At 27.8% G+C, this 26260-nt stretch overlaps 1 protein-coding gene across 4 annotated transcripts in view; it reads right to left on the bottom strand.

Annotated features, from left to right (window-relative positions):
- The window catches only part of LOC132924228 (cell adhesion molecule Dscam2-like), a 277463-nt gene that overhangs the window by 170670 nt on the left and 80533 nt on the right, over positions 1-26260 (bottom strand). For all 4 annotated transcript variants that reach the window (XM_060988402.1, XM_060988401.1, XM_060988403.1 and 1 more), the window contains exon 3: positions 10362-10685. In XM_060988402.1, the coding sequence (XP_060844385.1) occupies positions 10362-10685 (324 nt within the window). The remainder of the gene's footprint in view (positions 1-10361; positions 10686-26260) is intronic.

Raw genomic sequence — 26260 nt, 5'->3', positions numbered from 1 at the left:
TAGCCATTTTCTAGAGTGTATTTTTCTGAAAATATTGACGTATCAACATTTTAATATTTTAAATATTTTTTCTAGTTTCGAGAAAAACACTGAAAGCGCTCGCCGGCCGTACGAGCCACGGGCCACATGTTTTATACAATGATACCACTATCGTATTAAATAATTCGCAGTGTTTGTAGTTCTAGTCCCCGTGAATCTTATTGAAAAACAATAACTATGATATCTCCATTATTTTTGGAGATATCGCAATGGGTAAATCCTCACAGAATAACTTGTATAGATGAAAAAAAACTAGACACAAATTATGTATTTCTAAGTGAAATAAATTCAAATTTAATCAGTATTTTTTTTTTTTTTTAAGTAATTAACGATACTAAAAATAAAATAAACATAGTCACACCATATTCTAAGAACTGGAAATTTAACTGAACTGAACTGTAGTTGTAGACCAAGAGTTTAGTAATTTGTGATGATCACCTTATGTATAGTTATATGAAACCCAGCTACAAGTTACGTTTTAAATTATAAGCCATGATAATAATTGTACTTAATCACGCAAGTTGTGGCTTACATGCGTGCATTATTAATACGTTTACGCAGCGTTAAGATAATATGTTCCCTGTCCAACATTTGCGATGACGACAGCGACCACAAACCGAGTACGACATTATTGTTTCCTGAACTAAGCTTTGGACCCCGTGCAGTGGGTTTACTCCGCAAGAATTTGCGCGATGACCCTTTGTTCAGCAGGTGCGTCTGTATTTATACTTAATAACATAACGTCATAGTTTAATATAATAACTGTTAGTATCACGAAGAAAAAAAAATATAGTGAATAATCGTTTTCATAAGATAAGTCGGTTTTCAGTCGAAATAGACCCCCTCCGGAGTGATTCTATATTATGTTTAATATTATATTAAATTTGGGATGTCTCTGTGTTTGAAGGTTTCAACCATAAAACCCTCAGAACATTTAATTCATTTTAATTATATTTTGGTTAATATCGACGTCATAGTACCTGGGATTTATAAAATAAAAACTGCCAACAATTTGTATATTATGTAAAGGTCAAAAAAGTACAACTTGTTTTAATTTTATTCTTCGATATTATTTAAAAAAAATATAATTATGCATTTATTTTATTGTTCATTACTGTTTATACCATACGAGCTGTCCTGTTACGGCGTTGCCCGTGTATTAGTTTCTTTTTTTGCATTTTCGTAGGCCGTGTGTTAGTGTTTAATTTTAAGCTATTTTTACACAGTTCTTAATTAATTAATTAGAATTTTCCCAACTGTTTAAATCATGACGTAAAATATTAAAATTAGATAAATATACGTCATACTCGTAAGTATAACTCTATAATATAATCTTCTAATAGAAGTACTATATATAATGGTAGATGGCTGTATCCGATCTTTTATAGTTTAACCAACGTCCAATACGTTGGAGATAACTTATCTAATCACACTATTCACGTGGATCTATTCAGTGATTTCTCTGATATATTATACATTATAAATTATAAGAATAATGATAATATATTATTTTTTCATTACTATTTTTCAATAATTTTGTTATACGTCATTGTCGATACTAATATTGGCATAACATAATAAAAAACGTCCTTTTACGAAAAAATATATTTATACATTTATAATATAATTTTAATAGGTATATCGTTAATTTATTTTATTTTAAATATTGAAATATCTTATTTAAAATAGAATTATGTATAAATTATTAATAATTTAACAGAAATTTTATTATCACACTTATTGAACCTATATAATTTCTTATAGTGATTTATAAATCAGGTCAATCACTACCCCTAATATGTGTATTTAATTAATTCAAATTCTTATTTTTTAAATATTTTATTATTTTCAAATAATTTATTTTTGGATTTTTCAACTTTTATATACCCACTTAAGTAATGTGATTTTACGAAAAATACTTCTTTAAACAAAATAAGAAACACTTTTTAATCACAAAATAAACTCATTATTAAAGAAGAAAATTAGGTAGATGATATTTGATTAATCTTTATATACCTGAGAATACCTAAGTAAATTAATTGAACACTCTAAATGCAAATAAGTAACAAAAGTGCATTCCACCTACACCGTGCAAATATATAGCTAGTGCTTTAAGAGTAAATTTATATATACATATATTTTTTTTTAATTTAAAATATGATACAGTAAAACTCTAGGTGTCAATATAACTAGTTTTATGTTACTTCAGACATCGTTCTTTAATGTATAAAATTTGTGTTTGTTACTCCGTAAATGTATATATATATATACATCTATGACAATAGTTGCAATGATGTAATATTACATCACATGTGTTTAAATATTTACAAATTACGACTTGATATAGTACAACGACTCAATTTTAAATTAAAATATATTTATAGCAGAGAAGTGAGTCGTAGTCAAACATTACTTATTTGTACTTTATCTTATCACAATTTAATTCTTAAATGCATTGAAAACTAATCAGAGTTAATTACTAGATAACATAAAAATGGATTTAAACTTTTTTAAATTATTTTAAACTTAATATTAAATTTAAAATTGTATTGTTTTAGTTAACTATAAATTATGTATTTTAACTAATGTTACACAAAGTCTATTTTTATAAATTTAAAGTTTTTCTGGCTTGGTCATCACAACTTAGTGCTAATATATAAAATATAAATATATTTTTAAATATTAAAATAAATTAAAATACATTTTAATTTTAAAGATAATAATAATTAAATCGAATTACTAAAAAGTAAGTATTACAGGTATAAAACAATGAATATTATACAAATATAATAAGCAATCGATCTATATTTTTGTTTACATATTATCCTAATAATTTATATATTTTTACATTTATTTATTTTATTGTTTTATTAATGACGTAATCATAGAATGGCAAATGGTTTATTATCATTAACATAATGTTATACAATATTTTGTGCGATAATACTATTTGTTTAATAATAAACAATAAAGAATAAAATATTAAAATTAATTTATCTTTTTTTTTGTAATTTTGTATCAATGTTTATTTAAAATTGAAACACCGACCATTATATCTCATCACACAGTAGCTAACTAGAATAATACATACCAACTGATGTATTGTAATTAATGTTAGCTCTTGAGGTAAAAAAAAAAAATGTATGATGCATTCAATCTGATTGGATTGATTAATTTTAAAATGTGATTTATAACGGATTGACAGAGTATTGTGCAACGGACATTTTTCAGAATGTAAATAGTTTTTTTTAATCATTAAAATACTCGAGAATAATATAATATAATAATTAATAATAGTGACCGAAGACTGATAACAAAAAAAAAAAAAAAAATCCAATATAACTACATAACATTTAAAGTGTATACAACCTAAAAATTACAATTGGATCAATGAAGGGCGTACCTACACGAGATATCACCATTTTTTACACACTCGGTTAATGCGCTGTTAAGGGAATTCCAATCCCACTGAAATTACCTTTGGACATAAACGCCGCAACGAATAGCAACATTACCACGCGCACTAGGCTAACGATCTAGTCTTGGGATGTCATAGACATAACTAAACTCAAAGGTATAGATCAGGCATGTCTAACTCAAAGTATTAAGTGGTCAAAATATATTTAATATTTTACTATGTGGGTCACACATAAAAATGTAATGAAAATAATATTTCATACTAATTTTTCAATTTTATTTTTTACGTTTACAAACACAGCAGGTACAGCTGAATTAAAAATGTTTTAAAAAAATTAATATTAACATTTAACAATTCTCTAAGAATCTAAGATAGTATTGTAATACTACATTAATATATTACTATTGTGTTTTTGTCCATCAATATTGATAGCCGCAGGCCGCAAAAAATGAGCCGAGAGCTGCGTGCTTGACATGCCTGGTACAGATGATTAGCCTCCCCCCAACATAATATTATATGAATATTATTTAATAATTTTAAAAAAGTTTTAAAATATATATTTATATATTTAGTAATATGGTATCAATGGTATCATATGTTAATCATTATCATATTTTTTAATTTATTGTAAATTTATTATTTTCTCATCTTTAATATACCTACCTAATTTATATATTATAATAGAATATAGATCCCCGGTATCATTCCCGATGTTTAGAGAACCAGTTATTTCTTCTAATCTATCAATAATTCTAATAACCGTCCAATATTTTTATTTTTTACTGTTATCCTTATACCTAATTTTTTGAATCAATAGTTTCAACTTAATTGTTATTTCATTTGAATAATTAATTTATAAAATATGATCACCGGAGTTATAGTCAAAATTAGAATATACCTAATTAGTTACATACTTAACATTAAAAATAATGTGTCTAACTAACTGACCTCTTTTCTGTTTGATGAAATATTAATGTTAAATACACTGATTTTCCTAAGACATTCGATATCATTGACCATAAAAATGTATTTAACAAATTAAAATAGATTGGAAATTATTATTCATTTTTATCCTGCATCATTTTATTATTACTACTATTATTATTGTATAACGTCATCAAATCGTAGTTTACAAAGAATATTAATCTTATTATATTAGTTAGATCCGAAATTTCTTCAAGGATTTAATTTTAAAATCAATTTTTTTTCCTATGTTTACTAACGATAATATAATTTAAAATGTCAACTTGATTGATGATACTGAAATTATTCGTATAGATAATTTTTAAGTCTATGTACTGATTTACTTCAATATTATTTAAATATGTTTTATAGTTAGTTGTTATAACAATAATTTCACTATTTTTTGAGTTAGATAATTAAATTTTACAGAGCTCGAGTGGTTTTAAAATGTAATAACAATATCAATGATGGTGAGGTACTACAGTGAATTATGGGGCTTATTAAGGAATTTTTATATTTTTTTTATTCTACCAATATTATACATATGTTATTAAATTCTTAGCTTTTATTCATTGAAATTGTACTGAATTTAATGATAAATATGTATGTTTATTCTCTTTTGTATATATTATTAATTATGTATAAGACTCAATAAATATGGACTCTGTATTTAATTAGGAATTAAATATAGATAAGGCAAATTTCAATAAAAATGCTTATGATCACTCTCATTTGAATGTTCCATACCCGTAGAACCGCATTCTTTGTATTTTCCATTTTTTTTTTTATTTTAAACCGCAAAAACTAGCTCTAATAATAAATTTATTTTTACAAAATGAGTTAATCATGTGAGAAATACCCTCTGAAATAGAATAATAAAAACCATAAATTAATTAAAAATCGATTTGATCATCTCTTTGTAAATATTTCTCAACTTTGACTCATTTAAAATGTATAGTAATATTATACTTAGTGATTCATATAGCCATATAGACATTTGTTATTTTAATTTTAATTTGTAATGTATTGTTATCATATTATTTACTAACTACGGACGTTTGTATTATTATCTCATTTATATAATCGAGCCCGGTTCATTCAAAATGTAAGTAAATAATAATAATAATATCGATATTATATAATATTATCTTATCAGATTCCTAACCTATATCGTACTGGTGCTTATGATATTTACATCACTAATTATTTTATTGATTGTTTCGTATATTATAATATGTAAAACTTAAACTTAAATAGGAAATTAACAAATTAAAATGTATTATTTTTTTTTAAATTGAAAATCTACAATCTGTACAACATTTCTGTACAATAAGCAGATTTAATGAGCAGTGAATACAATAAATACAATATGAACAGTGAATATTATGAATTAGGAAATTACTGAGTGGTAATATCCAGAAAATGTATAATTTAAAACTTTATTTGCCCTTTTTTCTGAATAATAGTTAATATTTTTTAGCTGGATAGTTTGATTGCTTTTAATTTAAAAAAACATTTAAGTTTCAATTATTGTAATGGCTAGCTATTTTAAAAGTACTTTTTTGTTACTTATAATCTACATGTATAATAATTTTAGTCGAGATTAGAAAATAAAAGGAGAAAATATTTACGTGCATTACATTATGTGGCTCAGTGAAATGTTAATAAACTTAAAAGATGCCCCCGGGTCGAGTCGCATGATTGTATTTATCTTTAAAAAACCCTTATTATTTGAAAAACGCGCTCTTTATACATCTTCTTCATCGCTTATATTATGTTTTATATTATATTATGCTTATAATATTATTATAACAATTAGAATATTTTCTTACTTGTCGAACGCAGTCTCCGCATTCCGTTCGACCGTGAAAAATTATCCCTATCGTACTTTTACATATACATTTCGCTTATTAAAACACTGTTGGCGTTGGGATATTTTAATTTCTGTTAAAATCATACAGTGAATCACAACGGGCGTTTATTTTCTCCCATAGTAATAATATTATTTCAAACTTTTATTTTTCCCTTCACTCTAGTCGAATATACATGTATAATACTAGATTAAAATAACGATATAAAACCGTTTATAATTATATAATTTTTTACTCCGATTATGAAATGTATTTTAAAATAATATATCATAATAATAATTTTTTTTTTATTACTATAGCGTTACACTTTAATTTAACACTCGTTTTTTTGATCGATAATTGAATTAAAAAAGAAATATTTGAACCAGTTTGAAAAGTATTAAGACGATTATTTTCATCGTTTTTTTTTTCATTTAACTTTTTTTTGTATTCAAATTGTATTATTATTCCACAATACAAACCAAGTCATACAGTAATAAGCTACAACGAGTTCGCAAAATATTATGTTTATCTTAAACGTTCTTTTAAGTACTGAATTTTCAACTGATAATTCCTTAGACTCATGTTTTTTTTTTTTTTATATAATATTTAATACTGAAAACGACGACTAATTGTTTAACTTAATTCATGTCAGTTTTACGTATAAGCTATAATATTATAGGTGTATTATCCCGTATAAGACGGATTATTGATAATGTGTTTGCGAGGTTTTTAAATCATAAAATAACCTGATGACGATGTTGAATTATAACTACGCTATGTTACACTCAGCCTTTTGACGTAGAATTCTATACGTTATTTTCAGAACACACGTAATAGTTTAATAGTTTTCAAGATTTTCGATTAGGATTTGGGATATAGTGAGTCAACACGTACGCCAGTTTGAATTTCCTTGCTGCGTCAATCGTTCCGAAATCTTCTTTCGACCGTTTCGCTGTAGAAAACAAATATACCACGAAAACGATACGCGTATGTTGTTAATTATTTTAATCCAGATTTCGATTACTCACCGATATTGCCGATGGCGATAATTGCGTGTAGCGTGCGAAAACGATAACGGAATGAAATCAAATCATCGGGCCGACGACAATAGTCCGAGAATGTGTTATAATATATAATATATATATATGGTCCGGGAATTAACGTTATCTCATCCGAGCTTATATCCACCGTTTTTGCGGTAAATCAGTTTCAGCGGTCACGACCGTATACGCAGTTTGGTCGTAAGCACAATATGTAGTGTATAAATAAAAACATTTCTGTCTCTCGCGTTTCGCCGATGACACGATCGTCGTCGAAAATCTACTAGCGCATATATTATATTATCATACTGTGTACATCATACGTATACGGTCCGTGCATATATCTAACCCACATTCACGGGTACATATATATATATATATATATTATATTTGCGTCTAAATCCCGAGCTACCGTCTTGTGCGTAATGAAAAAAACATTTCACTGAGACCAAAAAAAAAAAAAAAATCCAGAAGATATATATTATACATATATATTTATGTTTATATATATATAGACATATATAAGTAAAAAATATACAAATAAAAGGTCGGAGGCGACGGTTGTGAACACGCCGAGTTTTAGTCCTGGGCCCGGAAGGAACGTGGTGGAGAAGTTACGGACGAGAGCAGCGGAGGCTCATGAATTACTCAGGGCGTTACTCGTGGTCCAATGATTTTTTCCACCTCATTTCTCGGCGGTATCAGAGCAGCAGCAGTAGCAGCATTCCCGTGGCGAGGGAATAAAGCGGCCAGTGCTTCCGCCACCGCGAACCTCCACCGCTGCAGCCGTTGTCGGGTGTTTGTGTGTATATGTATATATATATATATATATATATATATACATCAAAACTCATGACTTTACCGTATACTATACCGAGTGTGTCACGATGACGACGATGGTGTATTGACTTTTCTAATAATACGCACCCCCGCATTATCATCACGTTGACCTCGACTTATTATATTATACGTATATATTGAGTGGGATCGAGAGGGTTGTTAATTATTTTTGAGTTTCAGCATTTTACGGAACGAGAAAAAAATAATGATTAAGTATCTGGACTCAACGAAACAAACCAACGTGATTAAATTGTGGGTTTTGAAACGCTAACGTCCTAATCGAAAACCGTGACCCGAAGCTTTTACCCACCGGCTAAGGATTTACGCTACATTAATAATAGCAATAATTCTATGTGTATGTATATGTGTGAGTGTGCATTATAGTATGATCCAACGGCTTTTGTTTTAAGAAACGTGTTGTGGATATTATATCCGGATGATCGAAGTACGATAATAAACCGAGTTTTGAGAACCCCCATAATCCATTTTATATAATACGCGTGTCTTTATAAATACTAGAAATGTCCTTAGACCATTTTTATGGTATATTCATTATTTTTTTTTTATACGACATCAAAGATAAAAAATAAGTCCTACACTAGCACATTTATTTATTGATCGATTGAATTATTATTTAACATAGATATTATCTACGCGTATTTAGTCTAATTTAATTTTTATTTATCGATTGCAACTATATGTCGTAAAAAATGTTCACGATTTGTATGTTTTATTCTTATTTGTTTTATCAATAAACGTATGTGTAGTGTATCCAAAGTAGCTTTCATTATAACCATGAGTTTTTATTTTTAATAAAAAGTGTACACATTTATCCCGTTTTTTCATTCACCTATTCGAATACATAAAAACACAATGGTAGTAAAAATGTTTACATTTTATGTCTTTTTGTTTAGACCCTCGAGATAATAATACCTTGCCATTTAGAAAATAACACAATAGTAAACAAAATAACAGAAATGCATAAATAATTTGTTATTTTGTTCATAATTACCGTTATTGTTCTAGTGGTGGTTTTGGACCTGTAGTATAAGATGTATATTTTTCAACCATACATATATATGATGTAATAATAATATAATTTAATTTTCATAAAGTACAAAGTCGTTTTTAAATTGAAAAGGGAAACCGTTTAATTTAATTTAAAGAATAATTATTGTACAGTTAATAGTTATAACTAATAGGTAGTATTGTAACAACCGGCTCACTATAGTTTTTTAGAGATTTGTCTTCACATTTAGTCATGATGTCTCGTAAGTAGGTATAAACAAGTACCTAGTATTGATGGGTTTTGCAGTAGTACAACCACTTTAAAAGGAAACAATTTCGTAGTTTCAACTGAACAGTCGTAAGTAATAATCTTTCTGTACAAACCATATACCTTACACGTTTACATAGTTGTACGGATGGGTATTAAAGACATAGTATTGTGGACGGGTTTATTTTGATGGAGAAAATAATGGTTATTTTTTATTATTATTATCAAGGATAAAACGTATAGTAAATGTTATGTTATTATTTATTATAAATAGGTAGTATACTTATCTACATAAACGAAAAACAATTTTATACATACTATTCTTGAGTAAATTAAACATGTGAAAAATGCATAATATCTATATGGTATATAGTCATGGTACCGTGTAAATTATCAAATGAAACATAGCAGATGTTCATTAATCAAGACTTATTTTAAATTAGTTCAAATACTTAAATCGTCAAAATCGAATAGAAATGAAATAGTGCTGTGATGTTAACCAGTGGTATATTTGATTGAATATGCCGATATTATATAGCCATGTGTACTCGTATACATTTAAAATAGAAAAAACTAAGAAAAATCTAGTAACAAATTCATATTATGTAATAATTATTGTTATTTAAAATGAATACTCAATATCACCTACATATAATATTTTATCTACTTCAAAAGAGTGGATTCAGATTTTTAAAACGTATCCTCGCCCTTTTAGGTGAATCGAGTATCTTAACGCATCAACTTAGCTCTCTTCCCACTTCCCTCTTTCTATTTTTCTTTATAAGTTTCTCGGGAAATAATATAATAGACTTTTATGTCGTCTATAACACTTCATTTTACGCACAATATAGATCGTAAGCATAAGTTTTCAGCAGTTTATTCACTGTTCATAGTGTCATAATATCATTATACAATAAAAATCTTTCACTTACCAGCTCTGACTTGAACGGTCCGGGAGACGATCGTGCCCGCGCGACTGTGAGCCACGCATCTGTATGCGACAGAATGCACATCTGGTGTGTATTGGTGTTCGGCAAACGGCAAAAATACCAGGGTGCCGTTATCATCGACGTGCATTAGATCTCTGACGCCCCTAACCGTCGAACCATCGAGTACCGTCTGCCAACGGACCAGCGGCCTAGGCGTTCCCTCGGCAGCGCATTCCACCCGGGCCCCGGTGGCGTTCGAGAAGAAAACTGACACCGGTGGCTCGACGACGAAACGTGGCCCGTGCTCTTCGCCGCCGTATCCTAGAGCTGAAACGAGAAAGATGATTGCAAAGTTAGTATTTTGTAGTGTCAAGATCTGTGTGGTGTATGTGGATCGTCTGTTCACGATCCAGCTGTGATCGGTTTTCATCTTTCGATGATAATATAATTTATGATGTGCCCAATACACGATGACACTATAATATGATATCTATATGATATTTCGATAAATTCGGACCAAAGCACGCAAACAACGGTTTAAGGATGCCAATTCCTCTAATAAAGTAATAGATGTTCATTTCTTCTAAAAGTTTAACAATTATAAAGCTAAATATTTTTTATTTCGGCGATTATCTGAAAAATCTATTAGCCAGCATAATATTATCAGCCCATGTCGGTCTATTCCATCATTATCGTCAATGAATTTTAATAGCAACCCATCGATTTTATTGTCCAACAACTAGTTTAACCTAATGCGTTACGCTAAAATAGGCTCACTTCATTATCAAAACGCAGATACATACCACCAAATAAATAGATGCACAATTATGTAATACTGTTATCTTATTAAACGTTATCCAGCGGAATATACTATTAACTTAAGGGGATTGTATTTTTAAAAACTAATAATATTATATTTTGTCTTACACAACAGTTAATTTATCAGTAAATTAAGTAGTCATGGTTGTCGTCTTCTTATAATGATCGTAAAACGAACGGCTTATCATAAAATATAATATTTATTCGATCAGCCATCATTATTTCAGTTTCAATCTAAATACACTCAATCGGTTGGTTTAATATATTTCTTTGTTTATTTGTACGTAGCGGAGTAACACCTATATAGAAATATATATATTTGGTCGAACTTTCTGCACGTTCAGTGCACATTATTGCAAAATGTGGATGTTTTTTTTTGAAAAAGGTATTATTTTCGGTAACGTCTGGAAATCAGTGAACCTTAAAACAGACCTGTCCAATCCACTGAAATAAAACCGATCGATAATAGTGGACAAATAATTAAAAATTAAAACTTTATTATATTTGAACTAATTTTTGTAATTATTTTGTTAGCCAAAAGTGTCGTGTATATATTACATACAAAATAATATAATAAATTAGAGTAATTGATCAGTTATTTTTTTGCTGAAACAAAATTTATTGTTTTTCCTTCTGTGGTTTTGAGTTAAATTCTATTCATAATAATACAATTTAGTATTTTGTTCAATTGTTATGAAAATTAATTAATTTGCTATATAATTCTAAAACTGTTATATTAATGATGCCTAAAGAGATATTGTGTAGATAATATATATATATATATAGAGTTACACTTAAAATTGAATGTATAAATAATAATATTATAAACAAAATATTGAAATATTTAATATTAACATTATGTTTATCCCATTTTTTTAAACAGTGACTGCCTATTAAATTTTATTTTTTTTGTTTGTTTTGGTACTCATTTTATTAATATATTCTGATTCCAGTTCTATTATTTTAAAAATATGAATTTATTATGAGTGAAGTGTCAGTGTTCTAGTAAACATTTACTTGTATAAAACAGTTGTAGTTTTATTTTTAGTTTATACTTTAGTAACTGTTTCATTAAAAATATAGATTCCGGTTTTTGTTTCAGTCGTTTGAAAATATTTACAATATTTTAAGAGTTTTTTAATACCATAAATGGTTTTTTTTTGTTTTAATTCCAGTTGCTGATATAAAAAAAAAGGTAGACAATTGGATACCATATTTTACTATATATTATATGTCTAGTAGGTCACTATTATTTGGGTATTCAATTTTAATACAATGATATATAATATTGTAAACAAAAAAGAAACGAAATATCGGATAGCGTATGACAGTCTAGTCAGTCTGCATAACAATCTATATTTTTATATATTTCTTTTTGATAAAAGAATACTTTTATTTAGCTATTTAAGTTATTTATTTAACTTTTAATATAACGGTATAAGAAGGTATAATTTTTTTCCGAAAATATTTCATTTATTTTATAATTAGTATTTATTTATTATGATAATTTTTTGCGCCGTTGATCCTGTAAGAAAATTATCACCAAATACACCGTTCTTTGGAACCTTGTGCGTATCACTGTATCAGGGAGTAATTTATTTCACAAAAGTGAACGTATATATTTTTTACCACATTATATTATTAAAGTTTACAACTCAAAACGTAATAACATATTTCTATGAATACCTTAAAACAGTAAAAATATATTCATAGTATAAACAGACGAGTGCGTAGCATCCGTATGTCAAAACGCGCTTGGGATGATAATAATATTTTTGTGTCGGCACAATAATAATTTCGGTGTGCTGTAAAACGCGTTTCGATCAATCGATTTGCACACTGCAACGCATCACAAAAACACGCATACACTATAACCACGGTGAATTCACCAGTAAATGTTGTTGAATTCGATCAAACATTAACTGTACTGGGGGCGCTGGCTTGGGTCGTAGATTTTCGGAGCTTCAGACAAAACGCTAAAACGTTTTCGCCATAAACTCGTGGCGCACAATGACATCATAATAATATAGTGACTTGCGCGTAATTTTAATACACCCGCGAAGTGTTTCCGTCCACGTTTATTTTTTTTTACAGGCGCCTTTGTGTTTTATGATAATGATGATGATAATAATAATAATAATAATAATATTACGTGTATAATGCGTATTATATTATTATTATTAGGTATATTATAATATAATATTATATTATAGTGTGTTGGTCGTGTGGAAGAAACTCTTATACCTATACATTTTATGTACATTATTATACGGTGGTATACTTTATCGTTATTATTTTGCGTGCGTATATATATATATATATATGTATATATATATATATATATGTGTGTGTATATAAAGTTGGTGTATATTTTGGACGTGAAATGGTATACCTATTGTTTTTTTTCTCCCTCGCCACCGTCGTTTTGTTCGCAGACAATATGCCGTCGCCCCATCATAAATTTAAAACTACTTCTTTAAAACTATGAGCTATTGTCGTAGTTTAAACGTTTTAATACTGTAATTAATGAGTCTTGTGTCATGTACGTATAATACGAGTGTTGGCGAACTCCCCCCCCTCACCACCTTTGCACCATATCCAAGTACCAAGATCGTAGTAAGCGAGATAATATATTATGTAAGTACCATCTCATATATTATTATATTATTATTATTATTATTACAATACGTTTTTGTAAAGTGACGATAATAGTTATACTATTTTAATTTAGTAATGTAATATTACTATCGCGTTTTTTATATGTGTGAATCAGACGACATCGGACGATATCAATGAGGAATAGAGGGACAGTAAATGGTAGATCGACCGAGACATATTACGCGTTTGAAAACAGTTGGGAAATTGGGAAAATGTGCGCAATACGCATATAATTTAATGCCAATTTATTTTGTCGTAACTAAGTGGGTATAAAATCTAAGTCTACGTGAGCTAATATTGGTAGACAGTAAATTAAATGTGTTTTATAGTATTTTCTTTGAATAGCATGTAACTTATAATTTTTTGTGTCGTTATTTTTTTTTTTTTTTTTTTGTTTTACTTGCTTTAAAATATTCATAATTGGACTGCTATGTTATCAGACTATTGCTATATTAGGAGAGACAAAAATAATATTATGATTATTAAATATTACTATATTGTTTTTATTCTAATCTATAATGGTTTTGGAATTTCTAAAATGTTTATTTTAATTACTTTCATTGTTGTAATTTTTGTATGATAAGACAGTTGTTGTTATTGTTATTAATACTTGAGCACTGAGACATTCGAATAAGACAGTTATAATTAGTGTAAGTCGAGTAAAACAATTGTTTTGAACCTGTTACAATTTAATATAATTACCCTTGAAATGATGTAAGCAGTAATGAATTATGTATTCTAACATTTTGTATATTAACAAAATGTTAGAACGCGATCCCATAAAATATATTTCAAAGTTTAAAATGCATAAACAAAAAAGTATTCTATGGCTGTAGTATTAAATATTGTTGTCACAGACAGTTTCAGTCGTTTGGGATAGAGTAACGTTAAAAATAAATACGAGTTCAACAAATATATAGTACTCACAATACGTATAATCCTTAAGGATTAAGGAGTAAACAATTAGTTGATTTTTAAACAAAAAAAAAATCGATTTATTTACTACGTACTAGATTATTATTATATTTTTATGTTCAAAAACAATACTCGTTAGGACTTTCTGATTTTAATCAATTTTTTCATGTTAATATCGTGTGTGGGTGGTTAGTCACATTTCATCCGATATACTCTTTATCTATACATTCGTATATAAATACAAATGTACTTTGATTACTTTTCAACGGTACCTACTTGTATTATATTATTATGCCACAAATGACTACGCTGCGTATACTCAGTCTGCGTCCCATTTCATTATAGCCTACAGGTCCCTTTTTCCTGTATACAACATATATTCATGTGTGTACATATATACATATACTTCACTATAGTTTCTGAAATCCTAGTCTTTTTACATTTTATCGCATCACTCTTCATTACATCCAACGCAATCCTATTGATTCATTTTCAAAGCCTGACTCCCACTTCCGTCGACATTCGCGATGTACGAGCCTGTCCTTAACTATTGGATTATTTGTTGTGTCCAATGCGATTCAAACCCAGACTTAATTCAAAAGTTAACTTTATTTTCACCGTGGTAATCTCGTGATGCATGCATTAATAGAAAGTTCATTTTTATTAGGTATTTAAAATGTTTAGATTTATTTTAACATTGTTTGGATAATTTTTGTTATTAAAATTAATTTAATAATTAATATTATTCAATAGTATTACCTAATTCTATATACAATATTATGGTTTATATTACATCGTGTTATTAAATATTTAAAAAAAATTACTCACGGTGCATTTTAAGTACCAGTAAAATAATATGATTGCACGTTATAAGAACGGCAATAATAGGTATAATTAAAATATTACTACATCTATGTTCTATATGAATTTATAACAGCAGTACCACAAATACTTAATGTGTGCACACGTTCTATATTCTAACAAAAATTAAAAGGTATACACAATAACTAATGTAAGTACCTGTTTATTATTTTTAAATTCAGAGTTACCTGAACATAAAATATAATATGTTAATCCGCATCATAATGGATTTGAGCACTTAAATTTATGTTTAAAATTATATTTCAGTGTTTAAATATCTAAGTACAATATCTACATTCCAAAACCCAAAATCTAAATGATTAAAAATATCAAAAAAATAAAAATAAAAATATAAAAATATTTATTAAAACATATTTCAGTTTTTGACGTCTAATGGAGTTATTTAAAAAAGTATATTATTACGCTAGTAGTATAATTTATTTATGTTTTTGTAATAAATAATTTAAGCATTACTTGGAGGTTGAAAAAAAAAGAAACAAATCACCGGATACGTTTGGCGAATAATGTGGTGGCAAAGTGGGATCTACGGCGAGATGACTCACTTGGGGGATTTGATAAATTTGTTTTAAGTTTTAAGGTATTTAATTTCAAAATTGCATTGCATTATTATTGTTGCGGAAATAATATAACGGTTTGGATTTATTTCATTCGCTCCGGTATGTTTACGGCAGAATTATTTTTATATTACTTTTAGTAGACATATAATTTTCATAATATTTTATTTGCAAACAAACTTTTTTTTTTAAACACAATTAAATTTAAAATTGATTTTAGTGAATACATTAAACACGTTATTATAATATATTTTATAAGCCAATGTTAATTTATTGCTTAAGCATGTTAAGTATTTGAAATATAATTAGTACACCACTTGCTACATATTTATGTATGACACACAAAAATAAATTATACAACTGTAAAATGTAAATATAAATGATATTTCTCAAAAATAAAGATCTTTTTTAGATTTTGATATGACTATATGAGCTTAACTAATCTTGTAAAATTACAGATGTATAATACGTCATTCTACCAGTCATCACATTTTAATAAATTGTATAGTTCAAATCTACACTTAAAAACAATATAACGCAGATGATAGTGAACTGCATTATTTTATTATTCTTTCAGACATAAATTAAATTTATACATGTATGCACATTGCACACATTATGTGTTGTGTTCGAATGTGTTAGTCTTAACATAGGTAATAGTATTTAAAACCTATAAAATAAAATTTAAGAAATCTTATTTATATTTGTTAAGTATGAGAAAATAACCAACCAAATATTTCTAACTTGGGTTTAAATTAAGTATAAATATCGACAGTCACTTGATATAATTCTGTGAAATAACGAGAGAATATGTTGAAAATGTATATTTATATACATTAACAATTAAAGTTATCAGAATTTTTAATAAAAATAACACAGCAAGGAAATACTTTGAAGATAACATGTTACGTATATTTTAAATTCAGATACTGGTACACTTATGCACAAATAAATAAAATAACTGAATTTGTCTTTGAAAAAAAAAGAAAAAATGATATATTTATATATTATAATGCACATAATTATTATTGGCTGTAATTGTAAAGTATATATGGGTTAAAAGTTTGTTCATTATTTATACTATTTTTTTTTTTGTTAGTGTTAATAATTATAACGATAAATTACGTATAAATCTTGAGACGCAAAGTTTTGTTTTTTTTTTTTTTTGTTTAATTAAGTAGAAACGCATTGGAATGTAAAATTTAAATTGTAAGAAATTAATAAATATATTTTGTCAATGCCTCGGCAACGTTAATGTAGCTAAGGAAAGTGGTAACTCGAATGGTATTGTTTTTTACTATAATTTATATAAGAAATTACGAATATCACAACAAATTATTAATATACTCAAAATAACTTATAAAATAAAAAAAATAGTTAAATTTAAAATGCTTGCATACGACGTTCGCGTTTACAAATAAAATAAAATATTTGTGGTACTTCGTTATATTATTATAAATAATGGAATCGTTAAATAAATGTGCCTAATAGACTGCATATAATTTGTTTGTTAACAGCTAATAAATATCCAAGTAATTGATATTTGATGTGTTTATTCAATATTGAATTAAAACAATTATTATACTATACAAAATATTACAAAAATAATATGTTAAAATTCTTGCTAAAAGTGTATTGATTTATACATTTTCAAAATAAAAAAAAACAAATCTATCACATTCAGATAATGAAAAATTATGAAAAATCAACTAATTTTATTATAAATATTAAAAAAATTATGATAGTATTATCGTTTAGCTATTAAATTAGTGAGATTTTTGAAATAGATGTGTAATTCACATATTGTTAGTACAAAATACGTATATATTATTAAATTGATTTCAAAATATCGAAGTTTGCTAAAAGTTTTTGAATTCAATAAGATAATATTTAGAATAAGATATAATACTCAGGTATCATGCATAATATAGTACTATTGAGTTATTGAGTACATTATTTCAATAACAATCAATCAATGTATATTTTCTACAATCATATGTACATAATTCACGTATAATCCATATAAATATAGACATTTTTGAAGTAGAAACTACAAATAGCTCAAAATACGTAGTGAAAGGATACAATAGAGATACATTATTCATGCATTAAACATTTCACTCAATATGTCGTGGTGAAAATTGAAATTCCACAAGTCTTACAATAATAATGTCACCAAATAAAAGCTTCAAAATAAAAATATGAACAAATTGTATTTCGAGTACAAAATATCTTTGGGCAAACTGTTTACTGTCATTGATGAAAATTAATTATTGTGTGTCACGATGGAGAAAATCGAATAAATTATTATTGGAGAAAGCATATATAGGCCATAGTGCATCAACCATAGGTTATGTGTGTGTACACATTTTTCATGCCATAATTTATATAGCTTAAGTGGGTTTTCGGACGAGTTATAGTTTCGACTAGTACATGAACTTTATAAACTAGCAATAATTTCTGACTAAGAAGAAGTAAAAAATTATCGGGCATTATGATTCTACTCATTTATAGTAATAAATGCATCTACCATGATGATAGTACGGCCGCCAAAAAGTTTGTGGGGAATTTGTCTATTATTGTGCATATTATAATAATATTATAAATTATAATACTCGCAGCAAGCAATATCATTATGATATTTGTTGCCGTGGCTTAATTTGTTTTCAACACACCACTTGTACTGTGGACGTTCTTCAATCGTCCATCAAAATAATAGCTGTCCCAACCTCACCACTGGAACAAGTAATTTACGTTTTTCCTGATGTTCGTTTCGCGCTTTTCTTTACGATTCCTTGCGCATTGCAGCCGACTTTAAATTGTTCCCGTATTTTTACCGACAGTTGGTTTTGCCGGTATTTTTATTTCTTATTATTACAACAGGGAAATCGACATGGCTTTAAAGACATTGCATCAACCAGAGATACGAGTTTTGTTTTGAATAGCTTTTCGTTAATGACGTTTATTCATAGGTATATAACCTATATTATATATAATAATAACGTATACTTCAAATGGCCCTTTTCATTGTTGTACCCTGGCACTGCAATTCATTGGTGAAAACTAATTTTCTTTTATTATGTACTATATTATTTACTATTAAAGTTTTAATAAATTGACTTGACAAAGAACGTACAAAATTATTAGATGAATAAGCCGATTTAAAATCTAAAAGCAAAGTTTCTTGTTAAGCTTAAAGGCTAAAAGTTTTTTTTTTTTTTGAGGGGAAGGGGAAGTTGAATTCACTTATCGGTTTCCACGTTTTCTGTCGAAGAGGTTTTTGTTAATTAAAAGTCAATCTCATTCCTTCAGTGCGCACTGAAGTTTTAAATCTTGTTTCGTTCAACAACAATCTTGGTTCTTTTACTAACACTTGCCATAGATAAATCTAAGATTTATTTATAAATGTATTCTTCACTATGATATTTTCAACCTCTCAACTTTTTGAATTAAGATAATAATTCCTTTATTTACGGTAATTGAGTATAATCAATACTAATATACATTTCGGAGAGCCATTAATTAAGATTATTTTTCTTCCCGTAATATTTATTTCACTAGATTGTTACAATACAATTATATCAATTACATTTATTATAAAATTAATTATGTAATTACAATATACAATTATTATTAATTATATATTTATATAAATAGTTGTTAAGATATCTATCACTTTTTAACCAAATCACAATCCTTGTCCTTTTTTTTTTTAATTTTAGAGTAAAAACTACACAAATACAAATTCATACTAAAAATACAATATAATATGCATATAAGCATGCTAAAAATATGGCATTTATCATATTATCTCTATCTCTCTTGGTTACAGCTTTTAGATTGAACGGGTGTCAATAAAATCGTTACAAAATCCGGTAAGTTATTGTCAAACTATTATACACAACTGTGTACAATTGATGGAATTACTCTCCCGTCAGGAGAATCGTTATGTAGAGTAGAAATGTATACAGGCAGTGTGCTTAAGAATATACAGATAAAGTATTTTTCTTATGAATAAAATATTACAGTTTTTATCCACCTCCGTTTCTTTTCAGTAAGTAATGAACTGACTGATTAATCAATTATTCTGAAAACGAAACATTTATTTTTTTTTACGATTTAATTTATAAAAGATGATATAATTATGTATTCGTTTACAAAAATTGTATTTAAGTCAAAGAAGTTTGGTTGTTTTTTTTGCGTTTGAAAAAGAAAAGGACTGCAATAATTTCAGAACGGTAATTAGAAGAATTTTAATTTTTTAGTTTCAATCGCACAATGTGTACAACACACAATTAATTAACGAGACAACCAGACATTGTCTATAGAGTGAATTCTCGAAATCGTCTGATTGATGTTAAGATAATGTGCAATTTTGATTGCAAAACGTTCACGTTAGTTTGTCAAAGCATGAGATCAAACCGTACGTTTAAGAAATCACGTTAGCGAGACAATTTGTATAGGTATTGAAATATTATTGTAACGCGTGTCGTGTTATAATAATTATGTGTGCAATACTTAGTTTTTAAAACCCATCAATTTTTTTTTTTTCAGTGACTTTTTCATTGACTAATTCGTTATATTATACCGTCCTAGAATGACCGTGTCATCTCACACCGCACGTTTTATTATCGTAATGGTCAGCGTCCGGCGGCGATATCGATACGAGGGCACGTGCGTGCGACACATTCGAAAACGCGGCCGAGAAAATTATGCGTCTAGCCGACGATGACGTAGCGGTCGCAGCAGATATTATTATAATATAATATACGTAGTCCCTCCGGAGTAGTCGATTTATCGTCCGCATTGCCAACCGTGTATAATACTATATAAAGCGTCCCGAGCTCGCGCCAAAAACGGGCTGGCGCGTTCCGTCGATAAACTGGTCGTTCAGACGGGACGGCGCAATATTGTAAACTACACGTTATCATATATTTATATATATATTTGCATATTATACATTTATACATAAAGTATATTGTACATTATGATAGTGTGTACTTCGTTTCCTCGCGTAACAATAATAATATAGTCGTCTCTCTAATAAACCGAGTCGTCCGGTCGGTGCGTGGAATGGTGTGTACTCCGTGATATTGTGTACATTATACACGACATTACATGATATTATTTATAACGTAGGAGGGTACTTATTACTACTGTTGTTATTAGTATTTTATTTTTTGTCTCAGCCCAGAATCGCCCTCCACGCGCAACGACGGAACTTTTCCCTTTTCTCCGAAGGGTTGAATTTTTTTTTCCTTTACACTGGCGGGGACTATAATACATGTCCGGCTGTAGGTACTTACGCGCGCGCCCACCGGGCTGTCAACTATTTCTATTTCTCCTTCCTCTCCGTCGACCATAAAAATTATACTACGAGGAGCTGCTCGACATTTTTACGACTGCAATGTCTTATCCGTTACGCCTCCGCTGCCAGCGAGGGAGCAAACAACGTATTTTACGGACGAGCAATTTTTAAGACGTGGTGGGTAGAAGGAAGGATGGATCGAAAGCCTAGTAAACCCATTTACACGCTCAGATCATCCGCTGGGTATCTTATAAATGACAAGAGAGTTGGCGGACTATAAAATGAAAACGCGCACACAACTCCCAAGTACTCTCGTTATGTTCGATCGAGACTTACTGTCGTCCATCGCTCAGAACGTTGAAATGTGTAATCACCGTTTTTTACGACTCTGCAAGTGTCATCATCGACATCGCGTGGTTATTCGCAATCACACAATATTCCCGGACGCGTGCGTATTTTCTAAGTATCTAGATGCACAACGGTCGTATAGTATTATACGCATTACCAACGTTTCGTGTTTTTTCTCCATATTTTGGAAGAATGAGATTTGTTTTATACTTTCAAGTTCCTGAAATCTATGTTTAATATCACTAGATTACAGTTGCAATATAATAATATTATTTTCATACAACAATATAGGTTTTTAAAGGCTGTTATTCTTTAGTGAGGCTATAAATGAGAAAACATGATATCGCAACAGTTATGTGGCAGATGCGTATTATATTAAATTAATAATTATTACGAGATTCGTGAAGTACGTAAATTAGCCAATTTTGAAATGGACGAATGAACAAAAAAAGTCTCAGACACTGAAAATTTTATTCATCATTCAGAGGTTACAATTTGAAGAAAGTTTGTAGTGTTTTCTCAAAAAGCACAACTATATCGGGGTTGTCAGTTCCGCAGATACCATATACAAGGTGATTCTTTTATCATTAAACACTCATTATTTCATTAAATATTGACTTTTTTTCATTATTTTTTAAAATATTTTGTTTCATGTTTTTTTTCAGGCTGTATGAAATTTTTATTTTTTTCTACCTTTTATTTAATAGTAAAACTACTATCAACTTTTGATTTTTAAATAGCAGCCGTTTTTTAAAATATATTAAATTAATAAGGCCATTCTTTTATGAATTTTAACGATCAACTTATTATTTTTCGTTAATTTTTAGTGAGGCGGTTAAGTTGGGCAGTTTTCGGTTTTTATCATACTTCTTACTTCATATGTAATAAACTCGTTATCGACTATCGACACAGTGATGAACTTTTTACATGTAGTTACCAATGCCTCGCAGCCGTAATACCCTGTAGGACGAACACCTAAAAACCTCAAACCACCCACATTTGAGCAGCTACAACTCACTAATGGTTAAATAAAAAATAATAATTTTAACGTTAAAATTCATAAAAAAATTGCCCTACTATTTTATGACATTTTAAATATAGGTTGCCATTTGAAAATCAAAAATTGATAGTGATTTCACTTTTAAATATAAAGGTGAAACACATTAAAATTTTATATAGTTTTAGAAAACCATGAAACTAAAAATGTTTAAAAAGTCAAAACTGTTTAAAACAATGAATGTTTAATGATAAAAGAATCACCCTGTATAATAATATAAGAGTGATGAACAATAAGTTTTTTCAATGGTTATAAGAACGAGTATGCTGTAATATTCTAAGATTAGTTAAATGCTTAAATCTGTAGTTGTATTATTTAAGTCTACTTTGAGTAGGGGAGGGGGGTAGAAAATAATTTTTTTAATGTGAACCAACCTTTTTACTGTGAAGTGTTAAGCTAATAGTATATTTATAATTCTAAATGATTAAAAAATATATAGTATTTAAAGATGTTTTTACTTCAAGATTCTAATAATCGGGATTTGAATATAATAGTTTATTAAAAGTAAAAATGATGGAACGCGTGATTGGTGAATAATACTGAATAAATATCAGATACCTATAATATGAATATTGATTTAATTATGTCAATGTAAATTTTTTGTAACGCTTTTGAAAATATACAAACTTAATAGAAAAGAGTATGGGAAAAGCCCACAAAAATTAATAATAAGAAAATACCAAGACTATAGTCCAACCCCCCCCCTAAAAAAATTGCTTTTAATTTATCCTCTGATATATATCGACTAATTTGTTTATATTTGTGATGAATTTATAACACCCAGAGGATTTAAGTTTTTTAGACCAACGGTTTAAGCTATGATAATTGCGCACGTAGCGGTAACAAATTATATATATATATATAAATGTGTGATAGTATATACGTCAAACATATTACATGTATATTACAACATAACACAATAAAATTTGGGTGAAATGGGCTTGGTAATAATATTTTATTATATAAAACTGAAATCCATCTGTGACAGGAATTTTTGATTGTTTCGACTCCCAGTGCAGAAGAATTGGCATTTATTTTTTATTGAATAAAACTGAAATCTGTCTAAAATTAAATTTTCTTTGTCACTTTCTGTTTATTTTTAGACATATTTTACTACATAGAGTGTCCCACACGGTCTCGCTAATTTAATATTAAACTTATAAGGCAATACGGAATAAACTGTAAGTATGACGTTTTTGTGATACACTCAGTACTACGTGTAAACGTTTGGGTCATATTCAATTTGTTGTGCTTGAGTCATGGTGTTTTACTATTAAATTATTTTCGTTGAAATTAGTTAACTTTAAAGTTATATTTCTTACAGCTCTCAGTATATGTTTATTATATAGTCTATTATTTTATATTTAAGCAATCACATCAAAAATTAAACTCATTAGTAAATTTTTTATTATTATTTATACATAAATATATTAACAAAAAATAAAACAAATGAACACAAAATTAGAAAAGAGAATTCAAGAGATATAAATAATTCATATTTTTTGAAACTGTTAATTAATTTATTGTGTAAAATAAAATGTAAAGTTTCTTACCAGAAAACAATATATTTTATTTTAACTTATCCGTAAAAAGTTTAGTATACAATAAAGTTGTGTCGTATCGTTCACTAATCATTCACACATCTTATTATTATAAGTTATATCACGTATAATATATCCAAACAGACTTATTAAATAAGTACCATGTTTTTCATTGTTAGAATTTAAGGTAATATAATTTATTAGGAACAATACAGAATAGTGTCTTATTGTATTCAATTCGAATTGCAGTGATATAGAAAAACAACTAAAAGCTGCTATAACGGTTTTCTTAACGACTCAAATAATTATCAACAATAATAGTGTTAAAAATACATAGCACATTGAATGCATAACTAGAATCTAAGCACAACAGTAACAGAAAAATGAATATTTTTTTTTTGTCGTAAGGTATGCAAGAAATGAACTATTATTTATATTATTTTACACACAATCTCAGATATTATCAATCTGATATGCGAAGATAAAAGTAAATTATAACCCATAGCTGTTTAAAGTGGCGTTGATGACATATCATAATACAATACGATTTATATATTAATAATATAACATCTTTAATCGCCAGTAAAACGTATAAATCGATAACCGATATTTGGAGGCACAGCTGTACTATAAGAAACAAAAACAGCCGCTACACGTGAACTGAGCACTTAACGAATTGAGATTAATTTAACTACCAGAATAAATGTGCTTTTAAATTACAAAACATTATTAATCGGTAATCACCCCATAATGCGGACAAAATATCTGAAATGCAAATTTACTGCACAAGATTATATAATTTTAATTTTATTTAAATAAATATCTCTGATTGTCTGATTGTCAACAAAATGTCCATGAACGTTTATATATATTCGTTTATTTAATGTTTTAACTTTTAATAAAATTTAACTATTAACTATCTATAATTTATTTTAAGAATTGTTTGCATGATATTAAAAACAAAAAATTATAATTCTAAAACCAATACATTTGTTACTTCATTAAAAATCTATAGTAATATATATTTTATTCTATCAACGCCGTACTAATATCATTTTGGTGTAGGTGTCTGGTGTAGAGAGAATAATTAGAATAAAGATAATACGTATGTTGACCCTTTTGCCCCATCAAATAATTCAAAACACTTACGTATTGTTTGTATTAAAAGCTCTTTAAATTAATTTTAGAGGATATTTCTGGGTGAGTAAGGGTTATGGCCCATTTACCCCCTATCTCTTGCACATACCACTTGTATATATTATATACATCCACAGGTATTATATTATATTATTTCAGTAGTAAGTAATACTGACTTTTCTCGTGCAGTCAGTAATAAAAAATTGGATGAACTATAATATAGTATAAGGTTTTATTATATAACTTAATTATTCAGACAACATAAATAATATTGAAACATTCAAACATAACTAATGCTATTTGTATCTAATTATAAAGTTATAATAAAAAAAAAAAAAAAATTAAAAAGTTAAATCACGCTATTTTGTTAAATTTTGGTCGTACTGAATTTTTAAATCGGAACACTTTCAAAGAAATCGTGAGTTCTTATTTATTTTTCTTGCACCCACTATTATAACTTTTAAATTTCACTGTATTATATCTTTAACCGCACGAACATTGAACACTTGTATTTTCAATTTTACTTTTCAACAGTAATTTATAAGAATACTATATGGAATAATTTTAATAAAATTATATTTTGTTGAAATTATTCCATCGCAAAAGTGTCAACACCTTTTTTTTTGTATCTGGTAATAATAATGTAATACTGAATAAATACAATCGATATTCAAATCGTCCCA

Source organism: Rhopalosiphum padi, chromosome 3 (assembly GCF_020882245.1).
Source record: "Rhopalosiphum padi isolate XX-2018 chromosome 3, ASM2088224v1, whole genome shotgun sequence".
In the NCBI taxonomy this organism is placed as follows: Eukaryota; Metazoa; Arthropoda; class Insecta; order Hemiptera; family Aphididae; genus Rhopalosiphum; species Rhopalosiphum padi.
This window is presented reverse-complemented; position numbering and strand designations above follow the sequence as displayed.